Source organism: Neofelis nebulosa, chromosome 3 (genome assembly GCF_028018385.1).
Source record: "Neofelis nebulosa isolate mNeoNeb1 chromosome 3, mNeoNeb1.pri, whole genome shotgun sequence".
Classification (NCBI taxonomy): domain Eukaryota; kingdom Metazoa; phylum Chordata; class Mammalia; order Carnivora; family Felidae; genus Neofelis; species Neofelis nebulosa.
In genome coordinates, this window is record NC_080784.1 from 123,485,066 (window position 1) to 123,503,984 (window position 18,919).

The following is an 18,919-nucleotide window of genomic DNA, read 5'->3' on the forward strand; positions in this document are numbered from 1 at the left end:
CCACACAACAATGTCCCCTGGCACGCATTTTTCGGGGGGGCTTTTAGTGCCGAAAGGTCTAGTACCAACGCTTTTTCCACCACTTTGGGTCCCGACGCCCCCAGCTCTGCGCAGGCGCAGGGAGCAGCCCGCAGGGCGGGGCGGGGAGGCGCGGGGAGGGGCCGAGTGGGTCGGACGCCGAAGCCCCAGGCGCGCTCCAGAGCCACTGCGCTTCCCCGGAAATCTCGTGTCATCGGGCCTCGGAGGCGTAGGAAGTGCTTCCTGGAGCACGGAAGAGGTCACAAATCATGTGACGACGGCTTTTGGAGGAGACTGTTTTTGAAGCTGTCCCTGAATTTGCAGCTGAGAGAACACGGCAACCCAGCAAACCAGGTAACTCGAGCCGCTCTGCTCGTTATTCAGCTAGGGCCCGCAGCTGGCGCGGGCGGTGTGACGCCAGGGAAGGAGAGGACTCCTCTCCCCCATTCCTTTGGGCCTAGATCTTGGCGGGTAGAGGGTGGAGTGGGCTGACAGGCAGGGCATCCCGGCTGCCGCCTCGGTATTTGGGAACTCCCGACTTAGCTCAGCTTGCCTGGTGCGGGTCCTGGAGCCGGGGGTTCTTGCCTGGCTTTGATGGGAGCTGACCCCGCTTATCAGGTCGGAGGTGGGAAGCAGTCTTGAGGGGAGAATCACCAGGAGTTTCTCTTCCAGGAGTGGAGATTGATCCTGCGGGAGAAAGGGGTTCATCATGGCGGATGTGAGTTCCCACACAAGAGGAAGGGGAGGGTGGGGAGTTTGGTGGAGGCCTACTGGGTGGGGAGAGGTAAAGCTTCCCAAGTAGAAATGTCTCCTTTTACAGCCCACCCCGCCCAAGTATTTTCTGTAGACTCTGGAACGAGTAACTACTATAAATAGATTTGCGGGGGGGGGGGGGGGGTCCTGAGTTTCTGTCCACATGGGGATCGAAGACACTAAGGTGTCTGAAGTTTAGGAAATTGTATTCTTCCCACTCCCTAGGCCTGCGGGCCTGAGAGGCTCTGAATACCGTTTGAATTTTTAAATGATGTTTTGCTGCCTTGAATCTCCGCCCTCTCCCCCGCCCCCCAGTAAGTGGTCATGATGTTTCTAGATTCATTGGAGCAATTTGAGATGATTTCTGATACCCCTTTGGCACAGCAATAGAACCCAAGTTCTAAGTTTAGAAAACTTAATTGTACTAGTTATTAGAAACAACAGGGAATTAATACTACTAATGTTTATGTCTGTAATTTACATCCTGTTATTTTACTTACATACATGCTGGACATTCTTCTAAACATTGAATATAATATACTCATTTAATTCTTGCAACAACTTTTGTGCAGTAGGCACTATTGTCCTTGGGTTCTAGATTAGGATGCTGAGACATAGAAAGATAAAGTAACTTGCCCCAGGTTACACAGCTGGTAAGTTGTAGGGCCTAGATACCAACCCAGGCGGTCTGACTCCAGAGTTTATGCTCTTAAACATAACACTGAATGATCATTTAACATTATTATGAATGTGGTTTTTCTTTTTAGGTTGCAAGATTATGTGTTTCAGTATTTAGGAACTTTGTGTGCCTTTATCACTCCATTTTTGGGTGTCTCCCATTGTGTTTTTGAGACCTATTCTTCAGGCATACTCAAATCACTGTATATCTGTTGAGCGTTGCCTTGCAAAGGTTGTTGTGAAAAAGGCTGTGGGCGAAATGAAGATGACTAAGGTATAATTCCTTAAGGGTTTTTAAAATTAAAAAAGTAGAGTAGGCAAGTGATCATAAATGTATATACACTGTTATGTGAAACTTCAAAGGAGAGTGGGATTACATCTCGTTTGTGTTTATCAGGAAAGCTTATTTGAAGTATTTGGTAGAGATTAGCTCTAAATGATGAGAAGCAGGGTTTTTTTTTGTTTTGTTTTGTTTTTGTTTTTTTTTTTTTAAGTAAGATTGATAGAGAATACCATTAGAGTGAATAGTGTAAGCAAAGTTTCAGAGATAGGAAAGAGAAAGATGTTTGTGGAGGAGCTGTGAGTAGTCCACTTTGGGACTGAGGATATGTACAAGGGAGTGGTAGGAAGCAGGACTGTAAAATTAGGTGTGGACTGTATTGTAGAGAGGCTCAAATGTTAAAGGAATTTGTACAGAATTTGTTAAACAGTGGAGAGCCATTCAGACGTTGGTTCTCAACCTTGGCTGCACAGGGAATCATCTGGGAAGTATCTCTAACCCAAGTAGAGAAGGAGAATAATATGGTTATTGGCATTGTGTAGAACTGTGTGGGATAGAAATGGGAGACCAGCATACCAGTTGGGAGGCAAGTCATAAATAATAAAATAAACCTAGAGTGTAATGTCAGTTGAAAAGGAGAGGAAGAGATCATTAAAAAAAAATTTTTTTTTTAAGTTTATTATTTATTTGAGAGACAGAGAGTGAGCAGGGGAGGGGCAGAGAGAAGGAGAGAGAGAGAATCCCAAGCAGGCTCCTCACTGTCAGCACAGAGCCTGAAGCGGGACTTGAATCCATGAACCGTAAGATCGTGACCTGAGCCGAAATCAGGAGTCAGACGCTTAACCAACTGAGCCACCCAGGCGCTCCGAGATCATTTTAAAAACATTTGACTTCACAAATCATTTAGAAGTGACAAAGGTGAGGTTAGGGTTAAATATTACTCTGTGTTTCAATCTCAATAATGGGTTTGGTAGTGCCGTTAGTGGAAATGAGATTGAGGAAATCTGGATTTCACATGAAACATTGAGTGGAGTTTTAGTGTGTGTGTTTAAGATAAGAGCAGAGGTAAGATGGTGGTGATAACATGAAATGAACATTCAGGTTTAGAGAATAGTAGGGATTAGAGTTTCAAAACAACAGGTACCTGATTTACTTATGAGGACCTCATAACTGATACCTGGATTGTCAGTGAAATTCCCCAGGTGAGAGGGTATAATGAGAGGAAATAAAACAGTCTTTTATTTCTTTTTATTTTTTTTAAATGTTTATTTTATTTTTGAGAGATAGAGCATGAGCGGGGGAGGGACAGAGAGAGAGGGAGACACAGAATTTCAAGCAGGCTCCAGGCTCTGAGCTGTCAGCACAGAGCCCAACCCGGGGCTTGAACCGTGAACCGTGAGATCATGACCTGAGCGGAAGTCGGACACTCAACCGACTGAGCCACTCAGGCACCCCATCTTTTATTTCTTTAGTCCTGGTTATGTTTCGTGCTTAACACTTGACACGTGTTGTTATTTATATTTACTCATGAAAAGGAACTGAGTTCCAGAGAAGTTAATTTACCCAGGATTGTTACTGCTTCTTGACCTTTTGGCTAAGATCAAGTGTAGTATCTGTTCTTACCAGCTTAATTTACCCAGGATTGTTAAAGCGATGTTAGAAAGTTTATCTGTGGACATGGAAAGATGTTCATAATATATTTCCAAGTGAACATGACAATAGCAACAGGATGTAAAATTGTATGAAAAGTATGATCTAATTTAACAGCTAATGTGTATTTACTATATGTGTATTTTTCTAGATATGCTTATAAGTTTACACGTATCTTCTCAATAAATTTTAACAGCCTTACAACATAGGTTCATGATTATTACCCCTCCTCAACAAATAATGACACTGGGGCTTAGAGAAAAAGGTTAGATAACTTGTTCCAAGTCATAGAACTAGTGTCAAAATCTGAAAGAAAAAAAAAACCCACAAGCAAGAAGGATTATGAATGATGACTTAAAGTACCTGAAATGTGGATAGCTTAGTATCTAGAGAAATGGTACAAGGCACATTATAATAAGATAATTTTATATTCTCTTTCAGGACCTGAAGCGATTCCTGTATAAAAAATTACCAAGGTAAAAAATTACTCATTTGTTATTAAATAAATTTTGCATAATATATGATTGATTATGTAGCATTTTGTTTCTTTTAGACTAATAGTATGGTCCTATTATGCTATTATTTACCATTTCAAATCATGCTAGGTAGCACAAGAACTGTCCTTTGAATTTGCAGATAAATACCATGAGGCCTAGAGAAGTTAATGTGACTTTCAGAGGTTAACTAGCTAGTGAATGCCAGAGGGCTGTTGAATGGATTGTGCTTTGAAGTAGTTAGAGCAATTTTAAGGAGCAAAAAACCCTGAGAGCTTGGGTTTCCTGTAGTATTACTTTTAAGAGCTACTTGCTGAGTCAGCGTAGCTCGAAAATGCTAGACGTAGGCAGCACTTCATACTTGGAAAAGTCACAAGGCTTTCCTTTCCCTGCACCCAGTCCGTTTGATGTACCACTATCAATTAGGCTCTCTGTTGAGACCGACAAACTTCCTTTTAGATATTTCTGTGATTCAAAGGACTTTGTCCCTTTAATTGAATTAAAATTCACATTTAGTTCGGTGTAAAATAATACATAAGGACCTAAGAGAGAGGAATATAACTCAAGACACTCATTTTCACATTCCAGAATAATTAAATAACCTTTGAGGTGTAATGTAGCAGAATACGTGGTGAGATCCTTATGTTACTTCTTTTTTTATTCTCCAAATGTTTGAATTTAAAAAGTTTTAGATGCCAGTTTATTATTTCTGTCAGTAGATAAACAAAAGGAAAAAATCTCTTGTTTGGAGTTTTGCCTGAATTGTTTGTTGTGATTTGTCTATTGTGCCTTTACTGTGATTACAGACTAGTAGAAATTAATGATATTATCTCGTGGGTTTGATTTATGTATATTTTTCTATATTCAGGAAGACAATACTATTGAAGTGTTAAGTAATTGTTACCTTTGATTTTCATGTTAATGCAGTACTTAAGTTCATTTTTACTCTCTTCCTTGCAGTACTTGCAAACTAGAAAGACAGGTGCTGCTTCTGTTCTCAACATAATGATTAGCAGGCGGTCCTAGCCTTGCACGGTAGTGCAGGGCCATAAAAATGACCATACAAGCTGAGACAGTGTTGTTTTTTTGTTTTGTTTTGTCTTGTTTTTTTTAATTTATTTTGAAAGAGACAGAGACAGTACAAGTGAGGGAGGGGCAGAGAGCGAGAGGGAGAGAGAGAATCCCAAGCAGGTCCACGCAGTCAGTAGAGAGCCTGGTGCGGGGCTCGAACTGACCATGATGACCTGAGCTGAAGCCAAGCTTAACTGACTTAGCCACACAGGCTCCCCTGCCTTCCACCCCACTGAATAGTGCTTACTTCTTTGCATAAACATTAAAATATATGAAAGGTATAACCTTAAGATAAGGAACAGGCATCTTTTCTGTACCTTGCCAAATTGGCACACTCCTTTCTAAGTTTGGATCAGCTGCCAACAGTTTTGTCCTTTGTACTGTCGATGCTATGCAAGGTTTTTTTGCCAGTGTCACTTCCTCCGGGATAGTTTCATCGGTTTCATCACAACCACTTTCCTCATTTATGTCAGTAAGTGCACTTTCACAAAGTTCCTCTGGCTGTACATCTTGCGCACAAGAATGAAAGTGGCAGCATTCTTCCAGCCAGTTACTTCTAGAACTGTGTACTTTCTATTTGAATTTCACCGCCAGCATTGTCACTTCTCCTCCCTTTGCTGTATTTCATCTTTATTAGCCAGTTCCCTATTTCAGTTCTTTTTTTTTTCTGAGTTAGTTTATTTTGAGGGAGCAAAAGAGCGGGGGAGGGGCAGAGAGAGAGGGAGAGAATCCCAAGCAGGCTCTATACTGACAGCATAGAGCAGGGCAGGGGCAGAAGGAGAGGGAGGCACAGAATCTGAAGCAGGCTCCAGGCTGTCAGCACAGCACAGAGCCCCATGTGGGGCTCAAACCCACGAACCGTGAGATCATGACCTGAGCCGAAACCAAGAGTTGGACACTTAACCAATTGAGCCTCCCAGGCACTCCCTTTTTTTTTTTTCCTTTCTTTTTAATGTCACATGCTTTATTTTTAGAAGACACAGGGAGATCACAAAACTCCATGCTCTACTGTCTCTGCATACACTGAGTAACAGATGTTCAGTGACCAATCACCAGCACACTCTGAAAGAAGTGATGTGACTGGTTACTGACATAATGTGCATCTGTTATTTACAAAGTTATTCACATAGTGATTTGTGTGAAGAGTTAGTGAGGTTTGTACTTTATGCAGTTATTCAATTAATAGACCATACTCCCTGAAATTTGGCCCAGGGGGATAGTGTTAGTTAATTCACCTGTGGTAACTAAAATGTGTCCATACTGAAACTGTACAAAATAATGGCCTTTTGTTCTTATCTGTATCTACTTTGTTGGAAGTTCAGCATATTGAAAGCATGCTAAAGTTGACCTGTGGGGCCGGGGGAAGTATCACGCTGGCAACACAATATAGGAGCAGAAGCATAGTAGGTATTTGTATAAAGGGCATTTGTAAAAGTCTAATGAAAATCTTTCTATAGTGAAAGAAAAAGGATTGGGACCGTGTGTTTTGTTTTGTCCCCCATAATGACCAGAGCCAGTTTACCAAGGCACTTAATGGAATATGTTTTTATTCATTTTAAAATTCCCTCCTAAATATAGTTCTTGAATTTATATTTTAAAAGTCTAATTGTGACCCAAAGCAGGCTCAGGCTTTATGATAATCACAACTTTTTTGTGTTTTAAAATAACCAAATGTTGGGGCGCCTGGGTGGCGCAGTCAGTTGAGCGTCCGACTTCAGCCAGGTCACGATCTCGCGGTCCGTGAGTTCGAGCCCCGCGTCGGGCTCTGGGCTGATGGCTCGGAGCCTGGAGCCTGTTTCCGATTCTGTGTCTCCCTCTCTCTCTGCCCCTCCCCCGTTCATGCTCTGTCTCTCTCTGTCCCAAAAATAAATCAAAAAAAAAAAAATAAATAAATTTGGGTAATTTTCATATACCTTTAAAAAAAAATAAAATAAAATAAAATAAAATAACCAAATGTTTCATTATTATATGAATAAAACAAAGTATGATGTTTGGTTACTAATGCAGCATTTCCTTTTTTGGAGTAAAAATGTTTGATTAAGTTTAAGGTTTAGATGTGTGCAGAATATTTCGTAATCAAGTCCTTCGAGAAGTGTAGTGTGCCTGGGCCACCTGGGTGGCTCAGTCGGTTAGGCGTCCAACTTTGGCTCAGGTCATGATCTCCTGGTTTGTGACTTCAAGCCCAGTGTCAGGCTCTGTGCTGACAGCTCAGAGCCTGGATCCTGCTTCGGATTCTGTGTCTCCCTCTCTCTCTGCCCCTCCCCCGCTTGTGCTCTGACTCTCTCTGTCTCTCAATAATAAATAAACGTTAAAAAAATTTTTTTTAGAAGTGTAGTGTGCCTATTAATGCATCATACTTATTTTCAACTATTGCTAAAGTCTATTCACGTTATTCTTTGTTCACTATGTGTACAATTGGAAACACCTTTCGTATTTGTAACCTGATTTCTTTGAGTATTTTAAGTGTGTGAGAAATTTTTCTACTCTGTTGGGCATTATCTCTGTGAATTTAAAATCCATTAAAAAGAAAGTCGTTTTATTTCTGCTTCCTCTTTTGTTGCGTTAGTTGGCATGTAAGTTAATTACCTTGAAAATAGGAGAAAAGAAACCACCTGTGGTGGGGGTGCCTGGGTGGCTCAGTCAGTTAAGCCTTGGACTTTAGCTCAGGTCATGACCTCACAGCTCCACATAGGGCTCTCTGCTGTCAGGGCAGAATTCTGCTGTAGATCCTCTGGCTCTCCCCCACTCATGCACGCTTGCACTCTCTCTCTCAAAAATAAATAAGTATTTAAGAAAAAAAAAGAAACTACCTATGATGACACAGATACTTCTAAACATTGTTTTGTAGTTCTCTTTACATGCTTTTAATTTGCTTATTTTTTGAGTAGACAATATATTCATAAAGTTCAAGAATCGAAAGTTAACTGGAGGACATAGTGAGAAGTTTCCTATACCTGCCCCCCAGCTACACAGTTAACCCTCTCAGAGCCACCCATCACCTTCAAAGATACTTCATGCACCTGCAAACAAACATACATATAAGCACATACATATTTACACATACACAGAGGTCTTAGTTGAGGCTGTTATAACAAAATACCACATAGATTGGATTTCCTGTAAATAACCAAAATTTATTTCTCACGGTTCTGGAGCCTGGAAGTCCAAGATTAAGGTGCCAGCATGGTTGAATTCTGGTGAAGGCCCTTTCCTGAGTTGCAGATTGCAGACTTCCCATATCTTCATGTGGTAGAAGGACAAGCTAGCTCTCTAGCCTTCAATAAGAGCACTCTTCCCATTTATGAGAGTTCCAGCTCCATGGCCTGACTACCTCCCAAAAGCCCCATCTCCAAATACCATCACACTGGGAATAGAGTTTCAACATGTGAATTTTGGGGGTGACACAAACGTTCAGTGTATTGCAAACATATACATACACGTGTCATTACATAATTTGTTGCTTCCTGTATACACTGTTTAAAACTGTTTTTTCATTTAACGATGTACCTTTGAGTTCAGTCCTTCCCGGTACATTTAAAGAGCTGTTTCTTTGTTCTGAATGGCTGCAGAGTATTCCATTGTATGTGTGTCATAATTTATTTAACTTGTCCTTCTTGACGACAGTTAGGTTTCCGACCTTTTCCTATTTCAACTGATGTTGCTATTGAAAAATGTACAGACTAGTGTCTGTGTGTGCAAATATCTGTGGTATATATTTTTATGTAACTTAGTTTTTAACTAAGAAGAATTTGTTTTATACGTTAACTTCATAGAGCACATTTTAATCCGTAGGTAATTTCAGGATTGAATGATAATAAAAAAATAATACCAGTGAATGTTTATACACAGTTTTTCCATCATTCCTGTTTTTAACATGAGGTTCATAAATGGTGGTATTTATAACATTTTCTCAAATTTTAATAACACTTCTCTGACTTAAAAGTTTTTGCCAGTGGGATCTTTAAAATTTAATTTCAGGGGCGCCTGGGTGGCTCAGTTGGTTAAGCATCCAACTTCAGCTCAGGTCATGATCTCACGGTGTGTGAATTCAAGCCCTATGTCAGGCTCCGTGTGAACAGCTCAGAGCTGGGAGCTTGCTTCAGATTCTGTGTCCCTCTCTGTCTGCCCTCCCCCACTTGTGCTCTCTCTTTCTCACCCTCTGTCGAAAATAAACATTAAAAAATTTAATTTCAGTATCTTAATACAAATATTTCTCATTTCTAAGTTAAAACATTAAGGTTAACACAATAAGGAATGGATAATGTGGATTATAGTAGGAGCACTGAACATTTCTGAGTAGCAGTCTTCGGATACTATAAGATAGGTATAGGGCTAAAAGTTGGAGAATGTTTTCCCATTTTAATTTTTAACACTTTAGTTTTGTGCTCTAGGAATTCTCTAATGATTTGTTACTTAAACTACAGTAATAAATGGTCAGTGTGCACAAATGACACTCTGATGTTAATTAATAATAATATTTTTGCATGTTAACTATGTACTAGCTTCTACTTTACATGCATGGTTTTATTAAATTTTATGATAGCCAAATAAGTACGGTTATTCCCATTTTCATATTGTTAATGGAGGCTCACAGAGGTTTCATAGCTGTCCCCGAGTAGCACGAATAGTAAATGTAGAAGAGCCTAGTCTGGACCATTTCTCCACTGTTTCTTACGTAGGCATAGCTGAAAAGATTTCTATGTGATCTTCATTGTTTCCATCCTGTTCCTTCAGCCTGAATGATGAGCTTTCTGCCCCTCATCTCTCGACTAGTGCCTTAACATCTCAGCTTAATCAACTGTCTCAGGGAGGCCTTCCCTGACCCACTTGCCTAATCAACCCACCTTTTATAGACTCTCATACCCCACAGATACCTTAATGGCACTTGATACCATTGTCGTTTAACATTTGTTAGCATGAGATTATTTGATTGATAGTCTCCCTCCTAGATTGTAAGCTTTGTGAAAGCAGTGACTATTTCTGTATCATGGTATCATAAATATCAAGTGCCCCAAATACTAGGCACTTGATATGGAGGGAGAGAAAGAGAAAAATCTGTCTTTTTGTCGCTGTAGCCACTACTCCTGATAAACGCCGTCATACTTTCATAAATAGTGAAAGGATAATTAGCAATTTTAACGCAGAGTTACATTGTTTTAGATCTTTATCAGTAAATTACATAACGTTTTAAGATTATAAGCATGTCAGTAATACTTTCATTCAATTTATTCAGTACTCTTATTCAGATGCATAGGTGCTTATGAGATCAATAACGGAGTTTACATAGTTTTTCAGAAATATACATGAAAATCCCCATAATGACTTTGAGGTACATGTTTTGAGAAGATGAAATGTTTCATAATCTTTTAACTTCTTTTTTTTTGTTTCTAGTGTTGAAGGGCTCCATGCTATCGTTGTGTCAGATAGAGATGGAGTGCCTGTTATTAAAGGTAAAACTGTGCACCCCACCAGTGTCACATTTGCTTTTGAGTAAAAACGTATTTATGTCTCAGTAGTGCAGAAGCAAGCATAGAAAAGCTATTGCAATACTTTCAGGAGATGGTCTTGGTTGGGGGGCGGAAATGTTTGCTTTTGAATGTTGAAGGCTGGGTTGGAGCTTATGACTTAACTACATGTTGAATATATTGTGTTACCATCCAGAGTTTAAGCATGGGTTTATCACAAGCCCAGTTTTTTCTTGAAGACATTTGTAGTATAATGTAAATCATTGGTAAATGTAAGTGCTGAGACTGTGTACATATGCAGTGGGATATATTATACGTACACACTACCCCCAACACTTTTTAATCAGTGTTGCTAGTGGTTTGGGGATAAACTTCATACATTTGAATCAACATACATTGATTGTTTTGTTTACTCTTTGTGGATTTTCTGCCTTTTTACTAGAAATAAAATATTGTTTAAACTTTTACCTTCACAATTATGTTATTTAACCAGACTTTAATAAGACTTGTTCACCTAAGGAAGAGCTTGTTAACAACAACAACAAAAAAAAACCCAGCAAATGTTTTGCCTATTTTTCAGCTTTTTAAAAAAGTATATATGATGTCACTGAGTCAGTATGTATTAAGACCATTTTTACTACTTCTTTCTTATCAGATGGATGGTCATAGTTCATAGGGATGCTATAATAGCCTTACCAAAGAAAGATTAAATAATGTTCTGTATATTGTTTGCAATTTATTTTCCACCCGAGGTTATTATATATGTCAGATAATTTTAGACTTTAGAAAGAAATCTTAAAAATCACCTAATTTTAGTTCTTTTGTTTTGTAAACAAAGATGGTCAAGGGCAAAGTTGCACATGAGTCAGTGAGAAGACAATAATAGAACCCATTATCTTCTGATGTGTGGGTCAGTGTGCTTTCTAACCCACCATAAAACATAGGGGTCATGGGCAAATAAGGCACCTGCCTTTTTCTTTACTCAGTTCTGTAGCAAGAGCTTTAAACGAAATCAAAATAATCTCGGATTTTCCAGCTCTCGTGTTCTTTCTTAGGATCTCTGTGTTAAAGCCTTAAGCTCTGAACTTACTGGTACAAGTGACTTCATTCAGGCTTTTAAATGAATGAAAGAAACTTGAAACCGATGACCAGCTGCAAAATTGTCAATATCTATAAGTGATACTGCTATGGGTTTTATGAAAGCAAAGATTTTTTTGAAATTTTTTGGACTATTCTAGCTTGGCTCTTGGTTAGACAGAATATTCAGTTTATTAATAAACACACTGATCTGTGTTTTAGAGTAGAAATTAAGAAAATATAGACGTTTAGTATTCTTGAAAAAAACTTGCGAGAATCAGCATTTCTGCCTTTAGCTATTGATTACTCAATTTCTGACTGAGAAATTTATCTCGCCTAAATTGTAAGACCCGATTAGTGATAGGATTTTCAATATTGTGAAGCATAAAAGCCCTTGTGCTTGATATTTTTACTGATTTATGTTTAAAAAAAAAACAAAGTGCAGTGAACTTCTCTGTATCCTGTCCACTGCGTAATTTTTATGTAAATCATTTGTATTTCCAGTGGCCAATGATAATGCTCCAGAACATGCTTTGAGACCTGGTTTCTTATCTACTTTTGCCCTGGCAACAGATCAAGGGAGCAAACTTGGACTTTCAAAAAATAAAAGTATCATCTGTTACTATAACACCTACCAGGTAGGTTCATAATTATTGAATGGCTTGCTGCTTTCAACTATTATTATGTTTTTTATATAAAATAGCTTATGTTACTCTAAATTTTAGTTTTGAAATGGATGCCATTAGCCTTCAAATTGGTTATGTTGAATTGTAGTAGTTTTCTTTACATTTTACATCAGGAATTAATTAATATGGAAAAGTAATTAAAAGTTTTATTAATAAAGTACATTATCCTAAAAAAGGAAGTCAGGCCACTGTTACCTCCAGTAGATGGTGCCCTTAGCTTAACAAATATGATTTCTCAAATGACATACTTTTTTTGTTATTGTGACAGATAAAAAGTTTTCCTTTTTTGGTCACATGATAAGTTATTTGTTAACTGCTGCTAATTCCTTCATTTGATTTGGAATATATATATATAATATGTGAGGTTATTAGGAAAGAATTTAGTTGCTATATACCTCTTGATCTCTGGCTGCGTTTTCTTCTTTAGAGTAAATTAGTAGCTTCTCCTTTAGAGCAGAGTTTCCCAGGGTATGATTCATGTGCTGCTTGATGTTACACAAGTGATATTTTTAATTTTAGAAGTTAACATATTTTAATGTGTAATAGGCAAAAGACGACCAACCCTTTTGACCTTTAATTTCACCGATAAGGATTAGGTTAAAGCTAATTTTAGCGGGGGGTTTGGTGTTTTGTTTTGTTTTGTCTTGAGAGAGAGAGACAGAGCGCACGCACGCGCATGCTCAAGTGAGTGAGGGGCAGAGAGAATCCCACGAGGGGCACTGAGAGAGAGAGAAGCGGGGCTCCTAAAGCGTGGCTTGAGCTCACGAACCAAGAGATCAGGGCCTGAGCTGAAGTCAGATGTTTAACCAACCGACTGAGCACCCCAGGCACCCAGAAACTAAGTTTTTTTTTAAATAATAGTCAATTTAAACTTAATTTAAATTAGTTTAAATTAGGGACACCTGGGGGGCTCAGTCGGTTGAACGTCCGACTTCGGCTCAGGTCATGATCTTACAGTTTGTGGGTTGGAGGCCCACATCTGGCTGACAGCTCAGAGCCTGGACTCTGCTTTAGATTCTGTGTCTCCTTCTCTCTCTGCCCCTCCCCTGCTCACACTTTGTCTCACTCTGTTTCTCAAAAATAAATAAATGTAAAAAAAAATTAATTTAAATTAATAGTGGTACACAGGAAGCAGAAAAATCTTGATAGTATAACTACTTAAATGAGAAATACTGACTTTATTTAGCCATTTAATTATCAGATATTTGTGGAGCCCCTGCCATGTAATAATTGACATGCTGCTGGGTGTTTAAAGACAGAGGAGGATGACACAGTCCCACTTGAAAAACTTAGGCTAAGTAATGTTAATATCTCTCAGAGATAATCGGAAGTCTTTTACAGAAATACTTGTTTTCAGCTCTTTCATATTACATGATGTTACATAGAATCTTACACGTTGGTCATTTAAAAATTTTTGAAAGATGGTCGCCTGGGTGGCTCAGTCGGTTAAGCGGTCGACTTCGGCTCAGGTCATGATCTCACAGTTCATGACTTCAAGCCCCGCGTCAGGCTCTGTGCTGACAGCTCAGAGCCTGGGGCCTGTTTCGGATTCTGTGTCTCCTCTCTCTCTGCCCCTCCCCTGCTCATGCTCTGTCTCTCTCTGTCTCAAAAATAAAAAAAACATTTAAAAAATTAAATAAAAAAAAAGAAATAGTAATTGGTCAGGTAATTTAAAAAATGAGGTTAAACAAAATAATCATATAAAATATGCATATATACTGTCATGAAGTGTATATTTATTTATACTGTCATTAAATAAATGCCTCAGTTGAATCCATCACAAAGATCAGGGACTCCTGGGTGATGGGTGGCTCAGTCAGTTAAGCCATTGACTTCAGCTCAGGTCATGGTCTCGCGGTCCGTGAGTTTGAGCCCTGCATCGGGCTCTGTGCTGACGGCTCAGAGCCTGGAGCCTGCTTTGGATTCTGTGTCTCCCTCTCTGTCTCTGTCCCTCCCCTGCTCACACTCTGTCTCTCTCTGTCTCTTAAAAATGGATAAATGTTAATAAATAAATAAAAATTTTTGAAAGATTAAAATGTCTCGTTTGAGTAGCATCCTTTTTTTTTTTTTTTTTTTTAAGTTTATTTAATTATTTTTGAGAGCGAGAGAGCACAAGTGGGAGGGGGGCAGAGGGAGAGAGGGAGACACAGAATCCAAAGCAGGCTCCAGGTTCTGTGCTGACAGCAGAGAGCCTGACGCAGGGCTTGAACTCACGAACCATGAGTCCAACGCTTAACTGACTGAGCCCCAGCTGCCCCTTGAATAACATCTTAATTTAGAGCTTACTTTCTTTTTAGGTGGTTCAATTCAATCGTTTACCTTTGGTGGTGAGTTTCATAGCCAGCAGCAATGCCAATACAGGTGTGTATTAAATTAAATTAATAATAGCTTTTAATTTCTTTTTTTTTTTTAATCTTTTTTAATGTTTAATTTTGACAGACAGAGCATGAGTGGGGGAGGGGCAGACAGGGAGGCACAGAATCTGAAGCAGGTTCCAGGCTCTGAACTGTTAGCACAGAGCCCAATGCAGGGCTCGAACTCACGGACCACAAGATCATGACCTGAGCCGAAGTCGGACGCTCAGCTGACTAAGCCACCCAGGCGCCCCATGTAGCTTTTAATTTCTTAAAACACCTTATCTGAGCAGTCTAACATGATAAGAATAGTAGATTTAGAATCAGAAAACGTGAATTCGTGGCCCAGCTCCACTGTCTGTTCCTTCATCTCCAGAAAAGTAACCTTTCTGGATTCTGTTTACTCTAGCTGTATAATGGAGCTGATATCTGCTTTAACTGTCTTATGGGGTTATTTTCTAGTTCAGATGAGAAATTGTATGGGTAACTAATTCTATAAGATAGAAAGGAAAATTAAACGTTATCTTCACCTCTTGAATGCAACATGTTGTTCACATTAAAACAGCCTAAAACAAAAAGAGAATGAATGGTGAAGATAACCAAACAAAATACATAATAAAATGGTCAGAGATGAGTTCAATTCCATGTAGACCAATCTATTAGAGTTTGTAAAATGTTGAACAATAGTGGGCAAGATTAATGTGATTGAGAATTTTTTTTTGTAAGTATATGCTTTCTTTATTTCTATTCCAATATTATTCATAGATGTTTTTTAATTTTATTTAAATACAAGTTAGTTAACATATAGTGTAATAATGATTTCAGACGTAGAATTTAGTGATTCGTCACTTATATATAGCACCCAGTACTCATCCCCACAAGTGCCCTCCTTCATGCCCGTCACCCATTTAGCCCATCCCCTCCCCCTTTACCCCTCCAGCCACCCTCAGTTTGTTCTCTTTATTTAAGAGTCTCTCATGGTTTGCCTCCCTCTCTGTTTTTATCTTACTTTTTTTTTCCTTCCTTTCCTCTATGTTCATCTGTTTTGTTTCTTAAATTCCACATATGAGTGGAATCATAGCATATTTAATTATGATTGAGAATTTAAAGAGCGTGACTAGGATGAACATATATGTGTTCTTTGTGAGGGTTGTAGAATTAGAGAACAAATACTAGGAGGCTGTACATTTTATAGTAGATCATAAGATCCCATTATATCCAGTAGCCTTCACTGGGCATTTATGTGTAAAATAATGATTGTATTCTGTAATTTATTAACTCATTTTTGGGTAAAGTGGGATTTTTTTTTTTTAGTATTGTCTCCTTTAGATTTGACTGCTTTTTAGAACTGTTATTTGAGCAAATATAAATATTTGTTATATTTCCAAGTTGTTTGAGCAAGTTCTGTTTCCAGCTATGTCACTGAAACCTGTCTTTACATTCCTCATCTTAAAGTGAGGGGTTAAGATTGGATGATCTACAATGTCTCTTCCATTTCTAAATGTTTTGAAGGTGTAAAATGCTATATGTGAAAACACTTTGTAAATTATATAGGATGGTAGTGGTGTCGATATTTTAAATATATTAAACCTCAGTTGTGATAAATCACCATCATGTACTAAGTCATCAGTTATAAATTTTGATAATGTACAGAAATATATTTTATTTATTTTTTTTTTTTTTTAATTTTTTTTTTTTTCAACATTTTTTATTTTATTTTTGGGACAGAGAGAGACAGAGCATGAATGGGGGAGGGGCAGAGAGAGAGGGAGACACAGAATCAGAAACAGGCTCCAGGCTCCGAGCCATCAGCCCAGAGCCTGACGCGGGGCTCGAACTCACGGACCGCGAGATCGTGACCTGGCTGAAGTCGGACGCCTAACCGACTGCGCCACCCAGGCGCCCCAGAAATATATTTTAGTTCCTAGAACATTTTTTCAGAATCCCAGATGCTTTTATTTTATTTTTTAATTTTTTAATGTTTGCTTATTTTTGAGAGAGAGAGAGAGTACATGAGCAGGGGACGAGCAGAGAGAGAGGGAGACAATGTGAAACAGGCTCCAGGTTCTGAGCTGTCAATACAGAGCCTGACGTGGGACTCGAATGCACGAACTGCAAGATCATGACCCGAGCTGAAGTTGGATGCTCAACCAACTGAGCCACCCAGGCACCCCACAGATGCTTTTATTTTTATTTTTTTTCTTGTCAATATTATTTTAGAGAGAGAGAGCGTGGGGTAGGGGCACAGAGAGAGGAGGAGAGAATCTCAAGCAGGCTCTGCCAGTGCAGGGCTCTGTCCCACAACTTTGGGATCATGACCTGAGCCAAAACCAAGAGTCTGATGCTCAGTTGACTGAGCCTAGAATCTTAGATGTTTTTAATATTCTGCAAAATAGAGGAAGATTTTTGAGCATAAAACAAGCAGTGTAAGATACATAGCTTTTCACTCTGGTAAACCAAGGAGAAGCTAGATACGCTAATTTCTAGACTACTTTGTCTCCCAGATTCATCACTAAATTTTAAACATGGAAGTGTATGTTTTCTCCTTATACCATTCATCTTTAAAATTCATTCTTTCACTTGACTTACCCATTTATGCTTTAGATTTGCTGAATTTATAAAATAAATTTCTAATTATTTTTTTGCTTACGGTTGAAGCAGCCTGTTACATATATTTTGATAAAGTCCATTAAAATTTGTTCAGGAAAAAAGTGTAGCTTTTTAAGTAAAAATCTTGTATCATTTCTGAATCTGTACAGGTTTTGAAATAGTAAAGTATAAATTAAAGTTTTCCTTTCAAAACTGTAACGAAGTTACAGTATATATAATTCATTTTATATCTTCTTATACATAAAAATATTTTTTGTTTATTTACTTTAATGATGAAAATAAACTTCTTAATACGGGGTTTTGATCATTTAGAATTACAATATCTTGCTTTAGTTATGGGGATTAAACTAGATCTTGTTTGCTTTTTAGTAACTAAATTTTGACAGGAAATTTAAGTCAAAGACTTTCAGGAATATTTTTCTGATGTTCTAATTTTTTTAATCTCTGTTTTAGGACTCATTGTCAGCCTAGAAAAGGAACTTGCTCCATTATTCGAAGAATTGAGACAAGTTGTGGAAGTTTCTTAATCTGGCAGTGGTTTTGATGTACACCTGATTTTCATTATAACAGACACAGTATCAATCCAGCAATCTTTAGACACAACAATACTTATATCCATATACTCAAGAAAGGGCCCCTTTCCCACCTTCTGCCACTAAAGAAAGAGCCTAGAGATACAATTTATGGACAGATTGATTGTTATCTTTTCTTGTGTAGGGTCTTAATTTAGTGAGATCTGGGGATAGCACAGAAATGGTTCAATACATCACAGCTCCCATGGAGTTAGTCCAGTCACCAGATATGCATGAGATTCTATTCATTGGGTCAGAATCAAAATGGTACTTTGATCCACTGGAGCCATTAAGTGCTCCCTATTGTATAATATGCCCAGGCCTGCAGAATGAAGCAGACCCTTTTTATTGTGAATAATAATGAGGACATATTTTTCTTTATATTGTTTTATTTCTTTGCATTGAGTGTGAGGAAGATAAAATGGCTTAGTAAAAGTAATAAAATCCGTACAATCACTAACTTTTCTATGTATATATTATTTTGCAATATAGATGAATATTACTAACTGATTTGATTCTTCTCAGAGGGTGCTGCTCTTTAATGAAAATGAAAATGATAGCTAATGTTTTTTTTTTTCTCCACTCTGCTTTCTATAACCAATCAGTGTTTTAATGTTTGTGTGTTCTTTATAAAATTTAAAAGTGATTCATTATTGAATTGTTTCCAGTATTGGTGTGTATGTAAACATGGTAGTGCAGCCACTTTTTTTCATACATGAGTATAAATAAAATAGTATTTTTTAAAGTATATAGTTTGAGCACTAAATAGGTTTCTTTAAGAATATAGTTCACCGAATTCACTCTTTCAACTACATGAATAAGTAGTCTTTCTTATAGACATCAGTTTGGAGACTGTTTTCCGCACCATATAATGTCAATTGGAAAGTACACTGTATTCATGAGCCTAATGTAATCTCTACAAAAGAAGTGTCTTGGATCTGGAATAAGCCATTTATATTCAGGAACGCAGTCCATCATTCAGAGTTGGTAGTTCCTTCCTAGGTAGGTTCTTTGACAGAGTTCAGTTCACACGCATTGAGCACCAGTTATTGTGCACCGTTTCCCAGAGCTGCCACGCTGCGGCATTCTAAGGAATACGATTCATATTTCTGTGCTCCAAGGGTGCCTTGCACGTGGAGTGTGTGAATACTCTCCCTCGGGTTGTGCAGTGAATGGTCAGCCAGACACCGTGGCTGCTTGCTCCTTCTTCC

The 18,919-nt window shown here is 38.4% G+C and overlaps 1 protein-coding gene and 1 pseudogene across 1 annotated transcript; both read left to right on the forward strand.

The window, feature by feature from the left end:
• The first annotated feature begins 233 nt into the window (after positions 1–233).
• On the forward strand, positions 234–18,456 carry LAMTOR3 (late endosomal/lysosomal adaptor, MAPK and MTOR activator 3). The gene is made up of 7 exons (XM_058721819.1): positions 234–372; positions 691–736; positions 3,821–3,855; positions 10,336–10,394; positions 11,991–12,124; positions 14,470–14,533; positions 17,590–18,456. The coding sequence occupies exons 2-7, from the start codon at positions 728–730 to the stop codon at positions 17,661–17,663; spliced, it is 375 nt and encodes a 124-aa protein (XP_058577802.1). The 5' UTR covers positions 234–372; positions 691–727; the 3' UTR covers positions 17,664–18,456.
• On the forward strand, positions 3,304–3,480 carry LOC131508284 (U2 spliceosomal RNA; annotated as a pseudogene).
• Positions 18,457–18,919: the final 463 nt, after the last annotated feature.